The 21203-nt window shown below is 37.0% G+C and overlaps 1 protein-coding gene across 4 annotated transcripts in view; it reads right to left on the reverse strand.

The window, feature by feature from the left end:
* The window catches only part of LOC106875522 (phosphatidylinositol 4-kinase beta), a 130211-nt gene that overhangs the window by 39055 nt on the left and 69953 nt on the right, over positions 1–21203 (reverse strand). For all 4 annotated transcript variants that reach the window (XM_014923714.3, XM_014923712.3, XM_089350924.1 and 1 more), the window contains exons 3-5: positions 18270–18387; positions 6479–6613; positions 3285–3412 (exon numbers count right to left, since the gene is read on the reverse strand). In XM_014923714.3, coding sequence (XP_014779200.1) covers positions 3285–3412; positions 6479–6613; positions 18270–18387 — 381 coding nt within the window. The remainder of the gene's footprint in view (positions 1–3284; positions 3413–6478; positions 6614–18269; positions 18388–21203) is intronic.

The raw sequence follows: 21203 nt of genomic DNA on the forward strand, positions 1-21203 counted from the left end.
TACCTTTGTGAATAAAAATCATTATAAAATATAGAATATAAGAAGAAAATAATGAAAAATATTTATATATATATATATATATATATATATATATATATATATATAGTTCAAAAAAACAATAACAAAAAAACAACAAAGTGAGGACGTGATATGGATAGTATTATTGGACGCTCAGGAAAGGAAAGAGAGATATATAATGCTTTGTTTAAATGAGTTATCAAGACATTTTAGACATAGAAATTCGCAGCAACCCAAAATCAATCAGAACCAATCACGATGACCATGCCAATTCTATACACAGTATTATATCCTCATCTCTCTCTCTCTCTCTCTTTTCCACACACACACAAACACATATCTATGAGGATTCTTTAGCCTGTATAGCACCAGAAACCTTACTAATGCTGGTGTCATTACAAAATGCATCCAGTATACTCTGTAAAATTGTTAGGAAAAGCATCCTGGCAAAGAAACCATGCCAAAAATGGTATGTACAAAAAAAAAAAAAAATGTAGTCCTCCAAGATAACTAGGAGGGCAGTATATCCAAATATGAAATGACTTAGACAATAACAACCTGTCAAAACCATGCCAGTATAGAGAGTGGACATAAAAATGATGAAGAAGAAGAGGGAGATGAGGATGATGATGACAAGAATGATGATATTTAAAGGCTTAGTCAGAGAAAGAAGAGTGGCGCCCATTATCTTTTTCAGGACCTCCATGACTAGTAAGAAGTAGTTAGCTTCAAATTGAAGACCTAACTTCAATGTTGCTTGCAACAGAGTGGACTTCATAAAAGGAAATCACGGACCACATGTGGTAATGTTCAACAGGGTGACACATTAAGTTTACCACCCCAGTTCAGAAACAGTCCTTTGACAGGCTTCAACACAGTTTCTATCTATCAAATTTAACTCACAAAATTTTAGTCAACCCAAGGCCAAGTTAGAAGATACTTACTCAAGATAGTGCATTGAACCTTAAAGCATGTAGTTGCAAAGCAAAATTTTTAAACACCCAACTATGCCTGTACCCATCTATATAAATAAATGTACAGCAATAGATGTTCAAGGGTAAAATATTCATAAAATTTACAGTTTTTAATCTCTATTGAAGGACTACATAATTCAGTTGTTTCAAATAATAATCTGGAATATTCCATGAACAATATTCAATGGCCAACAACAATATTTCCTACTTTAGAAAGGACATGCAAATGACAAGAGATTTGAAAGTGATAAACAAATGCATAATGAGTCAATGAAATACAATGATAGGCAACTATTGTGGAAACAAACAGATAGATATATGTGGTCTGATCAATAAGTATCCAGACTGTTGCCATAGTAACAATCCTAAAGCACACAGAGTAAAGCCGTTTGGCACAGATTGACCTTAAACTCTACTGTGCATGTGCACTAAGTTTTAATGTTCTAGCTCACTTCTGCTGTTTACAGCAGTGATTGGAAGGAAGGTGTGTAGCGTGTGATCATCGCATTGACCATGACAGAGGAAGTTGAGCAGAAAATCTGCATCAAATTTTGCCAAAAGTTTGGCAATATCTGCTCAGAGGCCTATACAAAGTTCCCAGAAAGTTTTCATCATTCCCAACACAATCAAGATCTTGTGCAACTGAAACCTGAGTGTGTTTTGGTCAGCTGAAAGCAGTTTGGGCACAAACTTGGCAGACACGCGTTTCATACCCAAATCTTCAGTGATAATGGACTAAACTGAACTAATCTGCACATCCTCTGATAACTCACAGATGGTGATTTGATGATTTCCTCTCACAGCTGCACACACGTCTGTGATGTGATGATTTTCTCAGTTCTACTGGTTGCAGGTCTCCCAGACATTCATCAATATTGACATTCTCTTGGCCATCTTAGAAACATCTGAACCACTTGTACACTTGTGTGCGACTCATACATTCCTTTCCATACACTTTCTATAACTTTGCATAAGCCTCTGAGCAGATATCGCCATGACAACTTTCTCTATTATGGTCAATGCGACGATCACACACTACATACGTTCCTTCCAAGCACTGCTGTAAACAGCTGAAGTGAGCTAGAACGTTAAAACTTAGTGTGCATGCACAGCAGAGTTCAAGGTCAATCTTTGCCAAGTGGCTTCACTCTGTGTGCTTTAGCTTCGTTACTATAGCAACAGTCCAGATACTTATTGATCAGCCATTGTATAGACACACGCAGATTAAGATGTACATCTTTCAAACATTTTTTTTCTTTTTGCAAAACAAGAATCTTGATTAAATGAAAACAGTCTACATTATTATGATCTGGTTAGTTGAGATGATAAATGCAAGCTGTTGTTTCTTGATCAATCCATAAACACAATATGCCATATATATATATATAAAATGTTCTAGTAGAGACTGGATCTTAGTATATCAGAAATATCAATTGTTCCATGTTTTAAGTTCAAATTTTAGTTATGCAGGTTACAGTATAACAGTCAGTGGATAGTGTATCTGGTTTATAAAGCCTGTTTTTATAATAAAAAAAAAATACAGTGACAATCAAGATGTGTTCTAGCACATTTAGATTGTCTGATGTATAGTATGAAAGTTAGGACAGGCTTCTTGGGTTCTAGTGCAAACAATCATGGTTTGTTCAACACAGTTTAGTGTTCTCTTGTATGGGTCTTAGTATTAACACTCATGGCATGTTAGGCCCATTATGTGTATGGTTGTGCAAGAGTAGTGTTTTAGGTGTAGGGTATAGTGTGCACAGTTATGACATATCAGGCCCTGTTTGGTGTCAGGTTGTAAAATGGGGTGAAGTGTGGACAAATATAAGCTTGAATAATGTCTGTTCTATGTATACATCACAATGTCAAAGTAACTATGTGAGATATTCTCATTATCATTTAATGAAAGGACAGGAAAAACATTCATGACCTTTGTAGGTCATGAAGACTTCCCGAAAATGAGGTCAGTTGAATCTTAGCTTGTGATGGTCAATATGTGTGTGAGTGTGCACGTGCATGATGCAACTGTATGCATACCGTTCTATAATGCCACGCAAATTGCATGAAATGCTGAAAAGAGATACACAATGACAATGCAAGAAGCCCTTCACTCATCATCATCCACAGCATCCTCGTTTTACTGAGAAGGTTACCATCACCATCATGACCAACATCATCTACTTCTTCATAAAAATATTATAGGTCACCTGGCATTCTGAAGCGCTTCAAGCTAATTAACAGCCAACACTAATTAACATCTCACACATACAAACATAGGAGAGCAATACAAACCTGTAGCATCTGATCGTGAACGATGGTGAGTCTTTTTGACGGAATTTGGAGATGTGGGTGGACATGGTGTCTGGTGCTGTTGTTGAGTAGGGCTTGGTAGGGTTGATGGACTCTTCTGGCGTAATGGGCTGGAATGAGAGAGGAAGAGAGATTATAAGAGAGAAGCGAGAAGAAGAGACAGAGAGAAGCAAAGAGTAAGTAAAATTACTGCTCTTGTTCTTGTTATTTAGCTTATCAGTTTCAACTGAGTGGGGCTGTGATCAAAGATATTTCAGGTTTTGCTACTGCTTCTAATAATAATAATAATAATAATAATAAATGATGATGATGATGATTTTTAATAGACATTAAGCCACAATTTTAGGAAAGGGATGTAAAGGGTAAAGACCCCCTTCAGTCATGAAGGACCATGAGATTGCACCTAGAAAGTTCCCCTCCGAGGCACATGTCCAGGCAATGTTGTTTATGGAAAATCAGCAGTCACCCATGCATACCAGCCTCACCTCCCCTCTCCACACCACTGATGTTATCCAAAGGAAAGGCAAAGGCCAATACAGCTTGGTACCAGGGACATCGCAACTCATTTCTACAGCTGAGTGAACTGGAGTAAATAAAGTGTCTTGCCCAAGAACACAACACACAGCCCAGCCTGAGAATTGAACTCACTACCTCATGATTGTGAACCTGAGCCAAGAAAATTGACTCTAGTATTTATTTTGACTCTAGACAGGATGAAAGGCAAAGTCAATACTGGAAGGGTTTGAAGAACAAGAGGGGCGTAACTAACTAGGAACCATCAGGCTCTTTGTATTGCACTATCATATCTGCCATGCACCTCTCTGCACTGGCTTTGTCTTGCACCCTACTATATCTACCATGCACTGCTCAGCATAGGCTTTGTCCTGCACTTTACTGTATCTGCCTTCCGCTGCTCTACATTGGTTTTATAATAACAATGACCTGTATAGTAGAGCTAGGACATAGTTTACTTATTGATTTTAGAGTCTAAAAAGCAAAAACTCAATGCCTGCAGGATTTGAATTCAGAAATTGAAGTAAAGATTCAAAATGATATATTGTAAGACATTTAGTCTGGTGTCCTGCCAACACATAATACTATTACAATTATTCATCATGATTCAACTGCAGCAGTAAACAGCCCCATCCCAAGTCCAGCTCTTGTGTGGTGGCTTGTGTACTGTAATGACCCTGAAAGTTATGGCAGCAGGGTGCAAGCTACTGTTAGGGCCTCTCTTGCTGAACATGTCAAAGGATAAAGGCCTAACTAACATGGAGCACCTCTCTCTAGAGGTAAAAGTAGGTTTACATAGGACCACCATTGCTACCTCAAAAAAAAAAAATAAAGTTGCAGAAGCATCAATAACAATTCAAAACCAACACGACAAGAGAGAGGAAGACCTTTCCTTGAGAAAATATATGACACATCAGGTCCTGAAATGGAATCCAAAAAGGAGGCAGAAGAAAGGGTGCTCTAAAAATAGCTGGAGTTGGGATACTGAGGCAGTACTGAAAAAGCAAGAATCCAACTGGAGAGAAGCAAAAAAGACAACCCAGAATTGAGAACAGTGGAGGAAAGTTATCAATAGCCGATGCATCAGAGAGTGTGGAAGAGCTTATGTGAGTAAGTTGATGGCCACAATCCTCCATCACTTATTACAGCTTTCATAATTGTGGTCCATGATAAGGTGGTAAGCCTTGGGTAATGGTAAGAATTGAATCCCGAGGCAAAATCTGAATTCAGAGTGAATATCATGAGCATTTCATCTAACAATTTTACCAATGTATTACCCTGGATTGATTGGTAATTTAAAAGTTTTCAAAGTTGAACATAGATGGCAGAGAGTTACTGTGACTACTACAAACAATAACAATACAAACCAAAGAGGGAACTTCATGAGCTGATCAGAGATCCTAACAAGCTGACAAGATGGCCTGTACATGGATGCTCAACTTGTTGGAAGTATAAGGGAAACTCATTAGCCATCAAAGAAGCTATGTGACCCAACAAAAAAGCCTGCCAGAAATAGTAGAAACGTTAGCACTCCGGGCGAAATGCTTTGCAGTATTTTGTCTGCCGCTACGTCCTAAGTTCAAATTCTGCCGAGGTCGACTTACCCTTTCATCCTTTCGGGGTCGATTAAATAAGTACCAGTTACGCACTGGGGTCGTTGTAATCGACTTAATCCCTTTGTCTGTCCTTGTTTGTCCCCTCTATGTTTAGCCCCTTGTGGGCAATAAAGAAATAAGAAATAGTAGCCACATCTCCCACAAAAGGTAAGGATATATATAATGTAGTACTAGATACATTGTCTGAACAAGGAGAAAGGATAGCATGAGTAGAATGACTTTGATTATAGATTGTGGGATAAGGGCTTGTCTAGGGCTAAGCAATAAAACTAATGATTACTTGTTTTGTCAACATACAAAGTCCATTTCCAAAGAAAGTAGAGAGTGTCATCAACTGAAACAAATTCCAAAATAATACTGGTAAATAGTCTACCATTCTCATAAATCTGTAAATGTTTCACTATATAACTCCTCACTGCTATATTACCATCATACTGATAGCCCATTTCAGTTCAAAGAATCCAAATTGCCAGAGACTAAAGATTCACAATGTTTGTCAACAAAACCAAACGTCAGACGTTGATGGTGACTTTACTGTAGCTTGAAGGACTCTGCTTCTTTTTGGATAGATGTTATGTGAGATATTCATGTGATGGAAGGAGCAAAAACAATCTTTATAGCAAAGCCCATAATAGATAAACTATAAACGTTGCTTATAATGAAACCCTTTACTGAGAATTATTTGTCTGCTTTGCCTAAAATAACAGTTTTTGAAATGAGCATCTCTGTTACAAACAATATGAAGAGTGTATTTCAAGTAATACATATATGCTGAATTACCACAATCCTTTTTCAAGCAGCTTGTCACCAACTGGGACATATAAAACAAAAAAGTAATTATTTAGTTAATCCTTGCTTTCACACACACACACTCTCACACAACAATATATTAAACAACTGAATAAATAAACAGAACGGACAAGCTGACTCAAGGGATATACTGTATGACATACATGAAATATAATCAAAGCCTGCTCAAAGTAGAGTTTGAATTCATAGACATATAAGATGGCAAATTTGGGGTAACAAGGAGGTAGACCTACTTACCGTAGTTCTTCATTAAGTATCATGTTCTTTAATTTGACACCTTGGGAATTTTTCCATGTAGGTTTGAGGACATCAGCAGAATAGGCTCCTAATAACCAGGCAGCACGGATGGAAAACTCCACACTGGATCGACATCTACAAAAGAATAACAAGACAAAATATGGTGAAAGAGTTGAATATCAGTTATCTGGAGGATATAGAAATATGTGTGAGATATTGAGGACTAAATTAAATGGCCTAGTGGCATGACAACAGAATCTGATCAATATAATACAGGCACACTTTGAGTGGTACATTAATTAGCCTAGAAGAACATGGCCAGACCTCAAGTAGTAAACTAGTTGAATATTAGATAATTGCTGTGTAATCCTCATACAATTTCCATATTTGAATTTCAGGGAAAAACATCTTGGAAAGCAAGACTACTACACCAAAGACAGCTTTTACATTAACCATTGTGTTTCTGTGTTCCTAAATGATACTCCCAGCAGCGTATCAAGCAAAATATTGAGTAGTGTCCTGTCACAATTCACAGCAGTAGGGAATATCTGTGACCTATACCAGAGATTATAACCAATTAAGAAGTCTCTGCAGAGTTGACCAACTAGAAACAGCAGTTAAGTCTCCTTCAAAGCATACCTTACCATTAAAAAAAAAAAAAGGAACAGATAAATATTTACTACATCTGGAAGAAAAAAAAAAAGGGAAATAGTATTCTTTCATTCTTTTACTTGTTTCAGTCATTAGACTGCAGCCATGCTGGGGTAGACTTGAAGAATTTTAGTCAAACAAATCGGCCCCAGTACTTATTTTTAAAGTCTGGTACTTAATCTCTATGACTGAACTACTAAGTTATGGAGACACAAACATACCAACAACCAGTTGTCAAGTGGTGGTGGGGGACAAACACACACACACATACACATATGATAGGCTTCTTTCAGTTTCCACCTACCAAATCCACTCACAAGGCTTTAGTTGGCCGGAGGTTACAGAAGAAGACACTTGCCCCAGGTGCCACACTTCAGACCATGTGATTGGGAAGCAAACTTCTTACCACACAGCCATGGAAACTTTGAATACTCCTAAAATGATGAGATGATCACAACTGGAACATCTGTGATAGGTCTGCACACTTAGGACTAACATCATCATCCTCCTCAATATTTAATGCCCCGAGATGAAACAAAAAAACAACAAAAAAAACAGTTAGTTATGCGCTTGTAACTATTATTTAGCTTATTTAGCTCCAGGTTGGCCCTGATCAAGCAGATCTATGATCACAGGCATTTCAGCAGTCATCTTGTTTTCTTAGAAGTACTTAGAACAACATTATCTGCATGAGCAATCTTTACTTAAGATGACTGGGTCTAATTTGAGGGAGATATGGTTGCTATTATTACTACATCAAGTGACCACATAGCTTAAGTGATACACTTTATGTCATACTAGGTCAGCTACCTTCTTCCTATCGAAGCAGACTACCATCAATAATAATCCAATAGCATAAATATTCCATGAAGTTACACCCACAGATTGACACACAAACCCTTGCACATCTTAATATAGAGCACAGCTTACAATCAATAAAAGCATTACTATTTTAACTTACGACAGAGTTGAACAGTTCACATTACACAAGTATGGTCATAACAACACATTGCTGTCACCTTCACCACCTTACATCCATCTGAAACAATTTACTATACAGGTATACAAGCACTCTTACTCTTTACCTGTGTTGTGTGAGAGAGAGAGGGGGTGAGAGAGGGAGACAGTGCACATATGTCTGTGAGGGGAAGTAAATGTACATATCGATGTCACATTTTGTAATCATACAGTAAGTTACTACCAGTACACTCCAATCGCTATCCCACTACTAAGCTGGGCCTCCTTTCTTTTCAACAGTTACTACATCAGCCTTTGTTCCTCTAACTCAGTGGTTCCCAACCTGTGGTACACGAGCACTTTCAGGGTAATATATAATTTTTAGTTTGTCCTGTTTCCAATATTCGGCCAGCATGTGATTAATGCTTTCCAAATCGATCAACCAGTAATCAGTACTTTTCGATTACAGGCACACCATTGATTAACCTTTTATTCGCTCTCTGTACAGTGATCAGCACCATCCAACCAATGCATGTAACCCTGAGTATGGTATGATGCTATGAGTGACCTTGAGGGGCACACGCGTATAAAATGCACCGTGTGCTCATTAATAAATGACAGTTGTTTGTTTGGTTTCTGGTGCATGTCTTTGTTCTCTCTGGGCTGGGTAGAGGTTGACTGGGGGCTAGCGAGGCAGGCATGCCATTACAAGTTAATATTTTCTTCACAAAAATGTTTACTGCCTTACACAAGGTAATCTGGCAACGATTTGCTACTTTCATACCCATAATTTTCTTATTATTGTGTGTATTATTATTATTAGTATTAATATTATTTTGTATTTTTTAAATTTTTATATTTCTTTATTTCTTGATTAATTTTTTTTTACTTTTCTACAGGATTTGATAACATGCTGAAGTAAAACTACGACCCTGCATACACAAAGTATGGCTTCATTGCAATCGAGCAGGGAGGAGAAGCTCTTCCACAGTGTGTGGTCTGTATGAAGTCCCATTCCAATGTGGCCATGAAACCCAGCCTGCTCAAACGTCATCTTGAGATGAATCACAAGGACAAGAAGGACTGAGTTACTTCCAGTGATTTGGTGAGAACATAAAGTGGCAGCACATAGACAAGACTGGCCAGATCTACTGGAAGAGGGCAGGAATTGTGAGAGCATCCTTTGAAGTTGCTCTCTTGATGGCCAAAAACATGAAGTCCCATACCATTGCAGAGTCTCTTGTCATTCCAGTGGCAAAGATATTGGTCAGGCACATAATTGGAGAGGAGGCGGTGGTAAAGTTGGAGAGGGTTTCCATCTCTAACAACACTATACAGCACCATATTGAGATGTCGGTCAATATTGCCAACCAAGTGATTGAGGGAGTGAGAGCTCAAAGTATGGGTTTGCTATTCAACTTGAATCGATGGACGTCACCAACTGTTGTCAACTACTTACCTACGTCCGCTTCACATAGAATAATGCTGTGAAGACTGAGCTACTGCTGAGCCAGGAGCTGTTCAGCACAACAAAAGGAAAGGATATTTTCAACATTTCGGACAATTTCTTCCAGCAGAATGAACTGGACTGGGAAAAGTTGGTCGGATGCATGACAGATGGGGCTCCATTTATCTTCGGTTGAAAGACAGGTTTTCAAGCCCATGTGAAAGCTGTGTCACCAAATGCCACAGCTGTCCATTGTGTCATACACAGATTTCCCTTTTGTGCTCAGGTGCACCCTCCGAAGTTTTTATCATGCTTGAACCGAGTTATCAGAATCGTGAATTTCATCAAAACTTCAGCTCTGAATACTCGGCTGTTCAAGCTGCCCTGTGAAGATTTCGGCTCTGATGACATCTGTCTCCTCTACCACACAAAGATTCGCTGGCTCTCCTAAGGTTAATGCAACGAGGCGTTTCTTTGAACTGAGGGATGAACTTCTAGTTTTCTTCATGGTACGCGATCACAAAAAGGTGGGAACCACTGCTCTAAATGATTAACATAATTACACTCACTCTAAAAGCTCAAAGCCAAAACCCATTCCTTTCCTGACTTAGCTAAATCCCATTTATAATACTTTTCCCCACTAATCAAAAAACTAAGAGTATTCTGACAGACTCTGTTATCTCAATGTTACAGCCTGAGAGAGAGAGAGAGAGGGAGAGGGAGAGAGAGAGGGAGAGGGAGAGAGAGAGAGAGAGAGAGAGAGAGAGATTGAAATGGTTGCACCTACTAACCTTCAGCACCAGGCTAATGATAAAATATCACAGAGTTTTTCAAATAGCAACTTAGGAGAAATGTTCTCTTCTTCCACGTTTTAAGTTCAAATATTAGCAGAAGCAACCAGTAAAAACTGTAATTCAGACCCTAAGACCCTATCCACTGAATATCTGAGATAATGTTTATATATTTTTATGTTTTAATGCAACAAGTATTCATAACTCCAATTATAAATACTTATGTAGATTTGATAGCTAATGTGAGGGGGTGCTGAAAAGTTCCTGGCTTTGGGTAAAACAAAATACAAGAGGATCAGTTAATGATGATTTTATTCAACATATTCCCTTCTCAGATTCATACACTTATTGCAGTGGTCCGTCATTTTTTCTAAACCCTGTAAAAGAACTCAGAAGGTTGGGCATCCAACCAGGCCTTTTGTGATATTCTTAAAGCCAGGAACTTTTCAGCACCCCTTTGTGATTAGTTTATGACTAATATGAACTCAAACATTGTGGGAGACAACTCCATATACGTTTTGGTTTTATTAGACAATCTCATTGAAGCACAGACTTTAACTACCTTGCCAACAAAAAATTTCCCCACTTAGTTTTGCTTTATCATTTCTATGATAGACAGTCATAGTCCACACTTGAACACTACATGTTGACCAATAAAAGTGATTATCTAGACCACTGGGTTACTGATCGGCATCTTTTAAACTAGGTCAATTAGTATTATTATTAATTTTGCTTATTTCACTATATGAACATCATAACTGAAGTGATCTTTAACCCATATTATATGATAAAAATGCAACCAAGTATCACAATGTTGTCACGCCATCTCTTGAGAAGAAAGTTCAATATTGGTTACATTTTTTAACCTCTGTGAGGTTCTATTTCCCAACACCTTAGTTCTCTAGGCTGTCCACCCACACATTCACCATCATTAATAGCAATGATAGCAGTTAAAAATGAGAGTATATGTTTCACATGAAACATAAAGAGAACATTTAATTTTCAAGTGTTTAAGTAGCACTCAGTAAATAATTTCAAGCCTCACCAGCTGCTGGAAGCAGTGGGCAATAGCTTCTTGTGTTTAATATAGTAATGGTTTGGAGAGTACACTTACTAGTAGTGGTACTGAGTGAGGGTAACAACAACTATACTAACTATAAACCTTCGTTGGTTCAACAGGCTAAAGTCTTTCATTGTCTTTAGCTGTTGACAGCAGTTTCATTGTAACTGCATATACCTATTCTCACAGGGAACTCTTTGGACTGCTGTTAGCCCTTTCTAATGTAAGACACTAACAGTATGTATAGAGTTATTACCATACTAATAATAGTCACACTCACTCCCCACTGCATTCAATATTTAAAATTTCAGGGTTGTCTCCCTCCTTACTTTTTTCAAACTAGACTTTATCATTTAGAAACTAATTGTTCTCATTACTATGGTTATAATATTAATTGAAATTTATTGGTTTACTACATCATGTTAGTGTCCATTTTAGTTTCCATGCAACAAGTATCTCAGGATAGTGTTTTCCAGTCATACATTTAATTCATAATGTTAGTGTTCATTTTCTATAATGACAAATACTGGGGGGGGGGGGGGGGACACCACATCCCAAGTGGGCAGAACCTTATGGAAGCAGATGACAAAAAAACTACAAGTGGTGGAACATTGTGCTGGAGATGAGACACCCAACTTTTAAAAGCATCAATGTGATGATGATGGTGGTGAGGAGGGGGTATTGAATGTTGGCATGTAAAATACTTTGGGTCTCTCCTACCTGATGTTTTCATATTAATTCATCCTACCACCAACCACCTTACACACACACACACACACACACACACACACACAAGCATTCACCACCACTATCCTCTCTCTTTTCATTATTTCATCCTATCTTTCACTGAGATCCATCACTCTCTTACCATCACTTATTGCTATCCATTTCTCCCTCCATTATTACTCATTGATATCCAGCCCTCTCTCTCTCTCTCTCTCTCATTATCCCTCTTCCATTATGGTAAGGAAAGAGTAAAGTGAGTGAGAGAGTGATTATATATATATATATATATATATATATATATATATATATATAAATATAAATATAGTCACATGATATACTATCACCCTGTAGTCCCTATCTCTGCTTCTCTCTATTCTCTTTTAGCATGCTCTTGGCCATAGTGCTTTCATTCAATCACCTTACCAATAAAATTCATGTAACACACACACACAAACATACGCACACACACACACACACAATCTTGCTCCTACTTCTCTTGTTCTCTACTATTACACAGTCTTCCACCAGCTTTTTACTCTGCCTCTCCTCCCACCCAGCAATTTAGAAAAAGAAAGGAATGAATGGAGACACCATAAGTAATAGAAGACTGTCATTAAGGTGAGATAACTTCCCTGGTACCAGTGAATAAAACAAATGGACACATGGGGCAGACAGGACTATTTACTCTCATCAATTTCTCTAGTGTTGTTATCATGATATAAAATGCGCCTAGTATATTCGAGAAAATGACTGGCAACAGAAAGGGCATCTAGCCAAAGAAACGTTGCTAATAATAAAATAATAAACAAGTGCAACATAGAATTTGACCTATCCAAGACAGCACTAACAACATCTATCATCTCGCTTGGACTGAAATAACCCATCCAACCTATACCAGCATGGAATACCAAACATAAAAGGAAGAAGATACACACTCACACACACATATATTATACATGAAATTGCTGTCACACACACAATCCTCAACTACTGGTAATGGCTTCTTCATTAAACTATAATCAGGATGAACACTGTGGTCAATGACTAAAGCCTTTCACAGGACACAGCTGTTGGCATCATTGTATCAGCTCTATCACTACTACATATAACTATTTAAATTTTATTCAGTTAAAGCGGACTGTAATTTAGAATTTTAATCTTTTGTTGTCATGTCAGAAGCCAGAAAGTCTGCAATCCCACCTAATAAAAAAAAATAACCAATGCAACTTTTCCAATTAGGCCAGCATTCATATCTTTTGCACATACAGAGTAGAGGATTGAGTGAATCAGTAACATACGAAATACCTTGTAGTATTTAGCTACATCCCTTTATACTCTAAGTTCAAATCACCAAGATCAACTTTTCCCATCAACTCTCCAGGGATGATATAAATAATAAGCATCAATCAACTCCTGTTGGTTGATATAGTTGACTATATCTCCTGCTCAAAATTTCTGGCCTTGAACTTATATTAGAAATCATTAGCCACACACACACACACACACACACACAGCCATTTCCCTCACATATATCAACCCATATCACTGAAAGTCACTGATGTTAAGTCACCTTCTCAGTTGGGTGTAGTCACCGGAATTGGTAGACTACTAATGGCTCATAGCTAGAGGTATTGAATAAGAAATGATGCCATAGAAGTGTATGTTGCTGCTACTGATGATGGTTAACCTCTCATCAGCTTTGACTGAACTGGCATATTGTGAAAGGCATTCCAGCTTTGACCATCCTGTCTAGAACTACACTATGTCTTCCTTGCATTTGTGAAGATTGGGTCTAATTCAAATGAGATTTAGCTGCTATTTCTTGCAAGCTAAGAGACCTCATGGAGGGTCTGTCATGGCCTCTGGCATGTATATGTTGTGACATAAAATAGATTTAACATTTCACTGACAAAATAATGAAGGGCTCCTTCCAAAACAATAGATTTCATCACAGGGCACAATAACATATATATTCCTATTATATTTAATTTCATCTCAAGTGCCTTGCACTCAGACTGTCTCTTTAGTTTCACTGGATATCAATGCAAAGAATTAAGCCAAAGAAGAAAACTTCTACATGGTCTTTCGACATGCTAGTAATAGAAGCCAAATTTGTCTCAAATCACACATTCTTGTCTTAAAAAAAAGGATATGTTAAATACACCACATTTGTAAAAGAAATTAAAAACAGTGTTATCACAAGCCTTTGATCATCAGTTTCTGCTCAACCAGAGCTAAACAAGAGGCATGAATACTTAAAATAAACTAAAGGCTAAGGACTGTTGTACAAAAGGTAATGCACAGATGTACAATAGACACACAATAGGCTACACAGAGTGCAATAAGCTATGCTCAGAGTGCAATAGGCTATACACAGATATAGAATAACTATACCCATGTACAATAGGCTGTACACAAATATGCCACAAAGTGCATTCAAAAAGTATCTGACTTTATTTTTACCCACAAAAACTAATATTGCATGGGTGAAATCCTTTGGATGGGAAGTGATGCCACCCTTCCTGTGGATGAGTGGAGATTTTCATGCCAGTGGGCCACGTCAGTTCCTTGCTGTTATGCCTAAAGTAGTGTCGTGCATGCACGTGAGATTTTCGTTTTCATCAAATGCATCAAACAGAGACATTACATCAAGTTTTGCCAAAAGGTTGGTGATACTCAAGCTCAAACCATCTAGAAGATTCAGCAAGCCTTTGGCAATGATGTCAAGGGAAAAACCTAGATCAAAGAGTGGTACAACTGCTTCAAACACGGCTGCACTTCAGTGGGGAGCAAGGCACACTCAAGCAGGCCATCCACAAGCCAAAATGAGGAGCTGATTGAGAAGGTTTGGCAAATAGTCATGAAAGACCATCATGTAACAATCCAAGAAACTGCTCATAAAGTGGGAATAAGCACAGGATCAGTGCTTTCCATTTTAATGTACATACAGAGTGTCAGCAAAATTTGACCTCAAGGTGCTGGCAGAGTAACGTAAGCAACTCCGCACGGAAATTACTCAGGACATGCTGGGCTGTGCAAACCACAATCCAGACTTCATGAAGACCATCTTCACTGGTGATGAGACATGGGTTTATGGTCGCTGCTTGATACATTGCCATCTTGTGTGAAAATGAAAATCCATGGAACGCATACTACATATCTGTACTCTGGGTGTAATAGTCAGAAACTGACACAACCTACCAGTATGAAAATTTTTACACATGCGCAGGAAGGGTGATATCACCTACCAACCCAAAGGATTTTAACCACATGGCATTAGTTTTGGCAGGAAAAAATGAAGTCAGGTATTATTTGAATATACCTCACATGATATTCTATACACACAAAAATATGCTATACATAAATATACATAATGTGCATAAATGTGCAGTAGGGCATACACAAATGTGCAATAGGCTGTAAAGAAATGTACAGTTGGCTATATACAAAGAGAGCAGTATTTCCACAAGTAATAATAATGACAATACTTTCTACTATAGGCAGAAGGCCTAAAATTTGGTGGGAGGAGACAAGCAGAGTATATCAACCCCAATGTTCAACTGGTACTTATTTTATCAACCCTAAAAGGATAAGTTGACCTTGGTGGAATTTGAACTCAGAACATAAAGGCAGAAGAAATGTCACTAAGTATTTTGTTTGACATGCTAATGACTTTGCCAGCTCACCACCTTATGAGTAATAATATCAATTTTTTATAACTTTCCAATAGGGTGTAATGCAGATGCTGATTTATGGAGTAACAAGCAGAATTATAATAAGATGCTTTTAAACCTAACAAACAACAAAACACCTCTAACCTCACTCTTGTTCTTACGGATAGTGATTATAACATAGCAGTTTTAAATATACAGCAGAGTACTCTCTACCTGTTCATCTAATAAGTGCTAATTAAGACTCCAATTAAGAGATTTACCCAACCCTCACATCAGCAAATTTAATACAAACCCACAACTTCTTGCCTCACATACATCATTTAGATGAGAAACACAAAACAGGTGTAATAAGAATAATAACAAAGATAATAATGAAAAACAATCAAATAAAAAACAAAGCAAACAAAAGATTATCTTTTAGTAATTATGAATTTTGAATTATCTCTTACAAGAATAGGACACAGCTTTTAATTTTGGGATTGATGTTTTTATTAGTTTAAATTGTTTTTAATGTTCTTATTTATTATAAAGGAGCTTAAGTAAATATGTCTATATATGTAACTGTACTATTTTAACCCTTTACTGTTTAAACCGGCTATATCCGGCACAGATATTCTACTCATTTTATGCTCAAACTGGCCAGAACTAGTATCTCACACCTACCCTGCAATGTCATTCTAAAAATAAACAATTACATCTTTCAAATCTTGAAGCTACAAGATAATACCGGATTCATTTTTAAAAATGTAAATAAATAAGGATTACTTTTGACATATTAATTTGGACGCTAAGGGGTTAAATAAAGAATATATTGGACATTGTAGTTCCTGAGATATAAAAAGATGGGATGGTCATGATTGTAATACCTTTCATCATAGTCCTGTTTGATAAGGGTTGATCTGGGGCAAAGCCACAGTATCCAAGTTTATTTTGAGCCTACAAAGGAGAACCTTTGCACATTACTTCATACAATGCAAGAAGTAATAACTAAATTTTCCTCAAATCACACACTACCATTTTGAATCAGGAGAGGACACACTGGACAATGACATTCTATAACCAGTTAAGGGTGAGATAATGTGCATGGAGGGGTTAAGAAGTTTGCTTCCCAACCACATAGTTTCAGGTTCAGTCCCAGTGCCTGGCGCCTTGGAGAAGTGTCTTCCAACAGAAACTAAGAGAACTTCATTGTGTGTGTGTGTGTGTATGTGTGTGTGTGTGTGTGTGTGTGTGCATGTTCATATGCACATACTTGCATATGAACATGTAGTATATAACATACATGCATGTTTTAGTAAATGTATGTGTCAGCACATGTATATTAATGTGAATATACATGTTAGTAAAGCATTGATGAATGTATGCATGTTATAATGTAAGTGTGTGCATGCATTTCACTATGTGTGGTCATTTTAGTACATATTATAGCATGTGTGCATATCAGAGCATGTTAGCATGTTAGAGCATGTGTGCTCATGTATGTTTATTATGCATGTGGCCATTATTCACTATGTATCCGTCTGTGTGTATGTGCCAGTTTATGTTAATCTTACATATGTGCACACAGTGGTTACATGTTAGTATATGTGCAGGTATATGTCAGTAGTGTGTATGTACATGCATGTATTAGTATTATGCATGTGTATTTGTAGCACAAGCAGATAATGTGTGTGTTTATGCATGAATGTGTACATTAAGACAGAATTCTGTCAAAGAAATATCCTTTTGTCATTAAAGGGACAAAAGTGTATGGATGGGGGTGATTATGTAGTTGAACTAAAAAAAAATAAATATAAAGTCTCATATTTACTTTCTTCTCCTGTGATTGTGCGGTAAGAAGTTTGCTTCCCAACCACATGAATCCAGTTCAGTCCCACTGTGTGGCACCACGGGCAAGTGTCTTCAACTATAGCCTCGAGCTGACCAAAACCATATGAGTGGATTTGGTAGGTGGAAACTGAAAGAAGACCGTGTTGTGTGTGTGAGAGTGTATGCCTTTGTGTCTGTGTTTGTCCCCCCTCTACCACTTGACAACCGGTTGTTGCTGTGTTTACATCCCCATAACTTAACAGTTTGGTAAAAGAGGCTAACAGAATACATACCCAGCTTTAAGGAAAAAAGTATTGGGATTGATTCATTCAACTAAAAATTCAAGGCAGTGCCCCAGCATGGCAGCAGTCTAATGACTGAAACAAGTAAAAGAAAGACAGAGATCAAATCCTACTAACATAAACTTTACCATTAATTCTTTGGGGTTAATGAAGCAAGCACTAGTCATGTACTAAATTCAATCCAAATGGCCGTAGTCAACTGCTATCACCTCAGACTACAACAGCCGCTACAGTCCAGTGACAACTGCTGCTACCACCACAACCACAGCCATTCAGTAACAATTGCTACTACCACTACAACCATCAAGTAATCATTAACACCACAGACTATTACAAATCCAGTAATAGCTGCTACTACCACCACCACAGCTTACCGTTGCACAAGGTATGGATGAATTGCTTCTGCTACATCATGCATGTGTATGTACATATTCAACATCTGAGGCAGGTAGAAATCCACATCGACATCTTGGAAGGAGAACATTCGGTTACCTGACGGTGGAAAATAGAACAATATTCCTTTACATAAGGTAGAAAGACAGAGATTCTAGTATGCAAGTAACTATAACATAAGATCATAATTTTTTGAATTATCAGTCTTATCCTGAAAGATGAAACATTTTATATATTATTGACATTAGGAAGAGCATCCAACCACAGAAACCATGCCAAAGAAGACATTGGAGCTTAGTGCAGTTCTCTAGCTTACCAGCTCCTAATGAACTGTCCAGCCTCTGTCAGTATGGAAAATAGATGATGATGATGCTGATATATATGTATATATATCATCATCGCCATCATTTAACATCTGTTTTCCATACTGGCATGGGTTGGATGGTTTGACAGAAGCTGGTGATCCAGAAGACAACACCAAGCTCCACTGTCTGCTTTGGCATGATTTCTACAGCTGGATGCCCTTCTTAAGACCAACTGCTTTACAGAGTGTATTGACTGCTTTTAATGCGACATCAGCACCAGTAAGGCACCAAATAACTTGAAAATCATGACCCTCAAGTGAGAGGATAGCTGTATTAAAGGGGTGGCTTTGTGCCAGGTGATGAGAGGTTGAGTTATGATAGAGGGAGAGAAACAAATGTCTTATCGTACAAGTCGGGAAGAGAGAGAAGGTGGGTAGTGAGAGAAGGAGAAGACTGGACAATAGTACAAAAGGAAAGTGGGAGATAGTGGGGAAGGGAATGTAGCAAGTGAACATGGTAGATGGAGGGGATGTTAGTAAAATATGTTGTAGGAGATGTGAGAGATGAGTGATTCATAAGGAACAGAATGAATGCAAGTAAGCTTGCAAGAGTGCGGAAAGAGAGTGGGAGATAGATGGAAGGGGAACGCAAGTGATGGTGAATATGAGTGGAAGTGTTAGGAGGATGAGTTATTTTTGATCATCATTAGGGTATCTTATTCATAGGGCTCAACTGATGCATAGTACACATGTCAGTGGCCTAATGAATAAAACATTATCATCCTCAGTTTAGAAATGAAATGATTTTGGTTCCAAAATCTCCAGGAATATGATAATTTATGATGATTAGAGATTAAACCAACTGAAACAGGGTAGATGTAAATGTTTAAAATAATTATCTCTGAGGAAGAAGTTAATAGTCCAAAAAAACTACGACTTCTCAACAACATCTCTTCTTATTTTTGGACATTCATGTATAAAATACACTTGTGTTCAATGTTCAGCCTTCTTCATTGAAAACACAATTCCAAAAAAAAAAAAATCTCATTTATAATATACACTGACCTTTCTTCAGTATTACAATGCATGGAAACAACTCAATTAGACATTTAATATCTATTCATGTATAATATATACCTGTGTATAATGTACATCGATAATCATGGGCAAGGAAATTCCAGAAACAAAATTAGTGTTACAATGTATGCAAAAAGTATTTAGTCAGATTTATTGTATTTGCTATGTAAAATACACAAAGTGTTCCCACACATAAAACAAACCAAAAACTAAATTTGAAAATGACCTTTGAACTTTAGCACAGTCTATGCTGTAAAACTGCACTTTATGTAACAACATTGTGGAAATTACGCAATCATGTTCTTTGGGGGTTTTTTCTGTATTATACCTGAATAGGATATTTACAATCTGAAACAATATAGTACAGTATAGAAGTCATGAGAATTTCATAAGACACTGTACATTTTTCATATATAAGAGGACAGTATCTGCCATGTAAAGTGAATTTAAAAACAATAAAAGAAACAAAAAAAAAAAGAAAGGAACCATGTTAATGTAGAGTAGGGAGTATCATTTCTTGAAGGATTACACATATAAGGTACCCAGGGTAGCAACAGAGTGAATCCTCAAATTTGAATGAATAAATTCTAACACTATGTATTGAGTACCTTCTCTTGTTAGTGCACTCAACCCTATATATTGTGAGTGTGTGAGAGAGAGAGAGCAAGAGAAAGAGAGAGATAGAAACAGACAGAAAGCGACAGTTGATAAATGGCAGAATCAGTAGATTGACAAGTCATATGTCCTGCAGTTCTTGTTGTATAGCCTCAAGTTAACCGGATGAGCAGATCAATGACCAAAGTCAAGTGGTTATTTTTTAGCCCCAGATTAAGTATATCAATGATTAAAGATGTTCAAGCAATGACCAGACCCTCTTTTTCTCAAAAAATTGCTGATCTCAGTTTGCATTACATGAAACATATCTCTCTTTCATGAGCCAGTAGGGTGTAATCCAAGGGAGATCTGGTTGTCATTTTTAGCAAGTTCAATGACACCACAGAAGACTCCCTCCTTGACTTCAACAACTATCAGTCGAGTATTGTGATTAATTAAATCATCTACACATATATACGTTAGATTTGTATGTATACACTCATACTGCTGTATTGATCATACTTGCTCTTTATACAGCAGTGCTTGTATGCTTGTTTTGTATCCTTCAATGTTCAATAAATGACACTATTTTTAACACTATTAGGCCTAAGCACAATTAAAGGAAAAGACATTAACAAAATTAGCTGTTATTCCTGGAATATAATATAATCAAATGAAAAGACTCAGTTTTTCATCAATGTAACATTGCTGCTGCTAACAGTAATAATAATAATAATAATAATAATAATAATAATAATAATACTAATACTAATACTAATACTAATACTAATAATAATAATAATAATAATAATAATAATAATAATAATAATAATAATAATAATAATAATAATAATAATAATAATAATAATAATAATAATAATAATAATAATAATAATAATAATAATAATAATAATAATAATAATTGATAATAATAAGCAGC

Source organism: Octopus bimaculoides, chromosome 4 (genome assembly GCF_046866305.1).
Source record: "Octopus bimaculoides isolate indiv1 chromosome 4, ASM4686630v1, whole genome shotgun sequence".
NCBI classification, from domain to species: domain Eukaryota; kingdom Metazoa; phylum Mollusca; class Cephalopoda; order Octopoda; family Octopodidae; genus Octopus; species Octopus bimaculoides.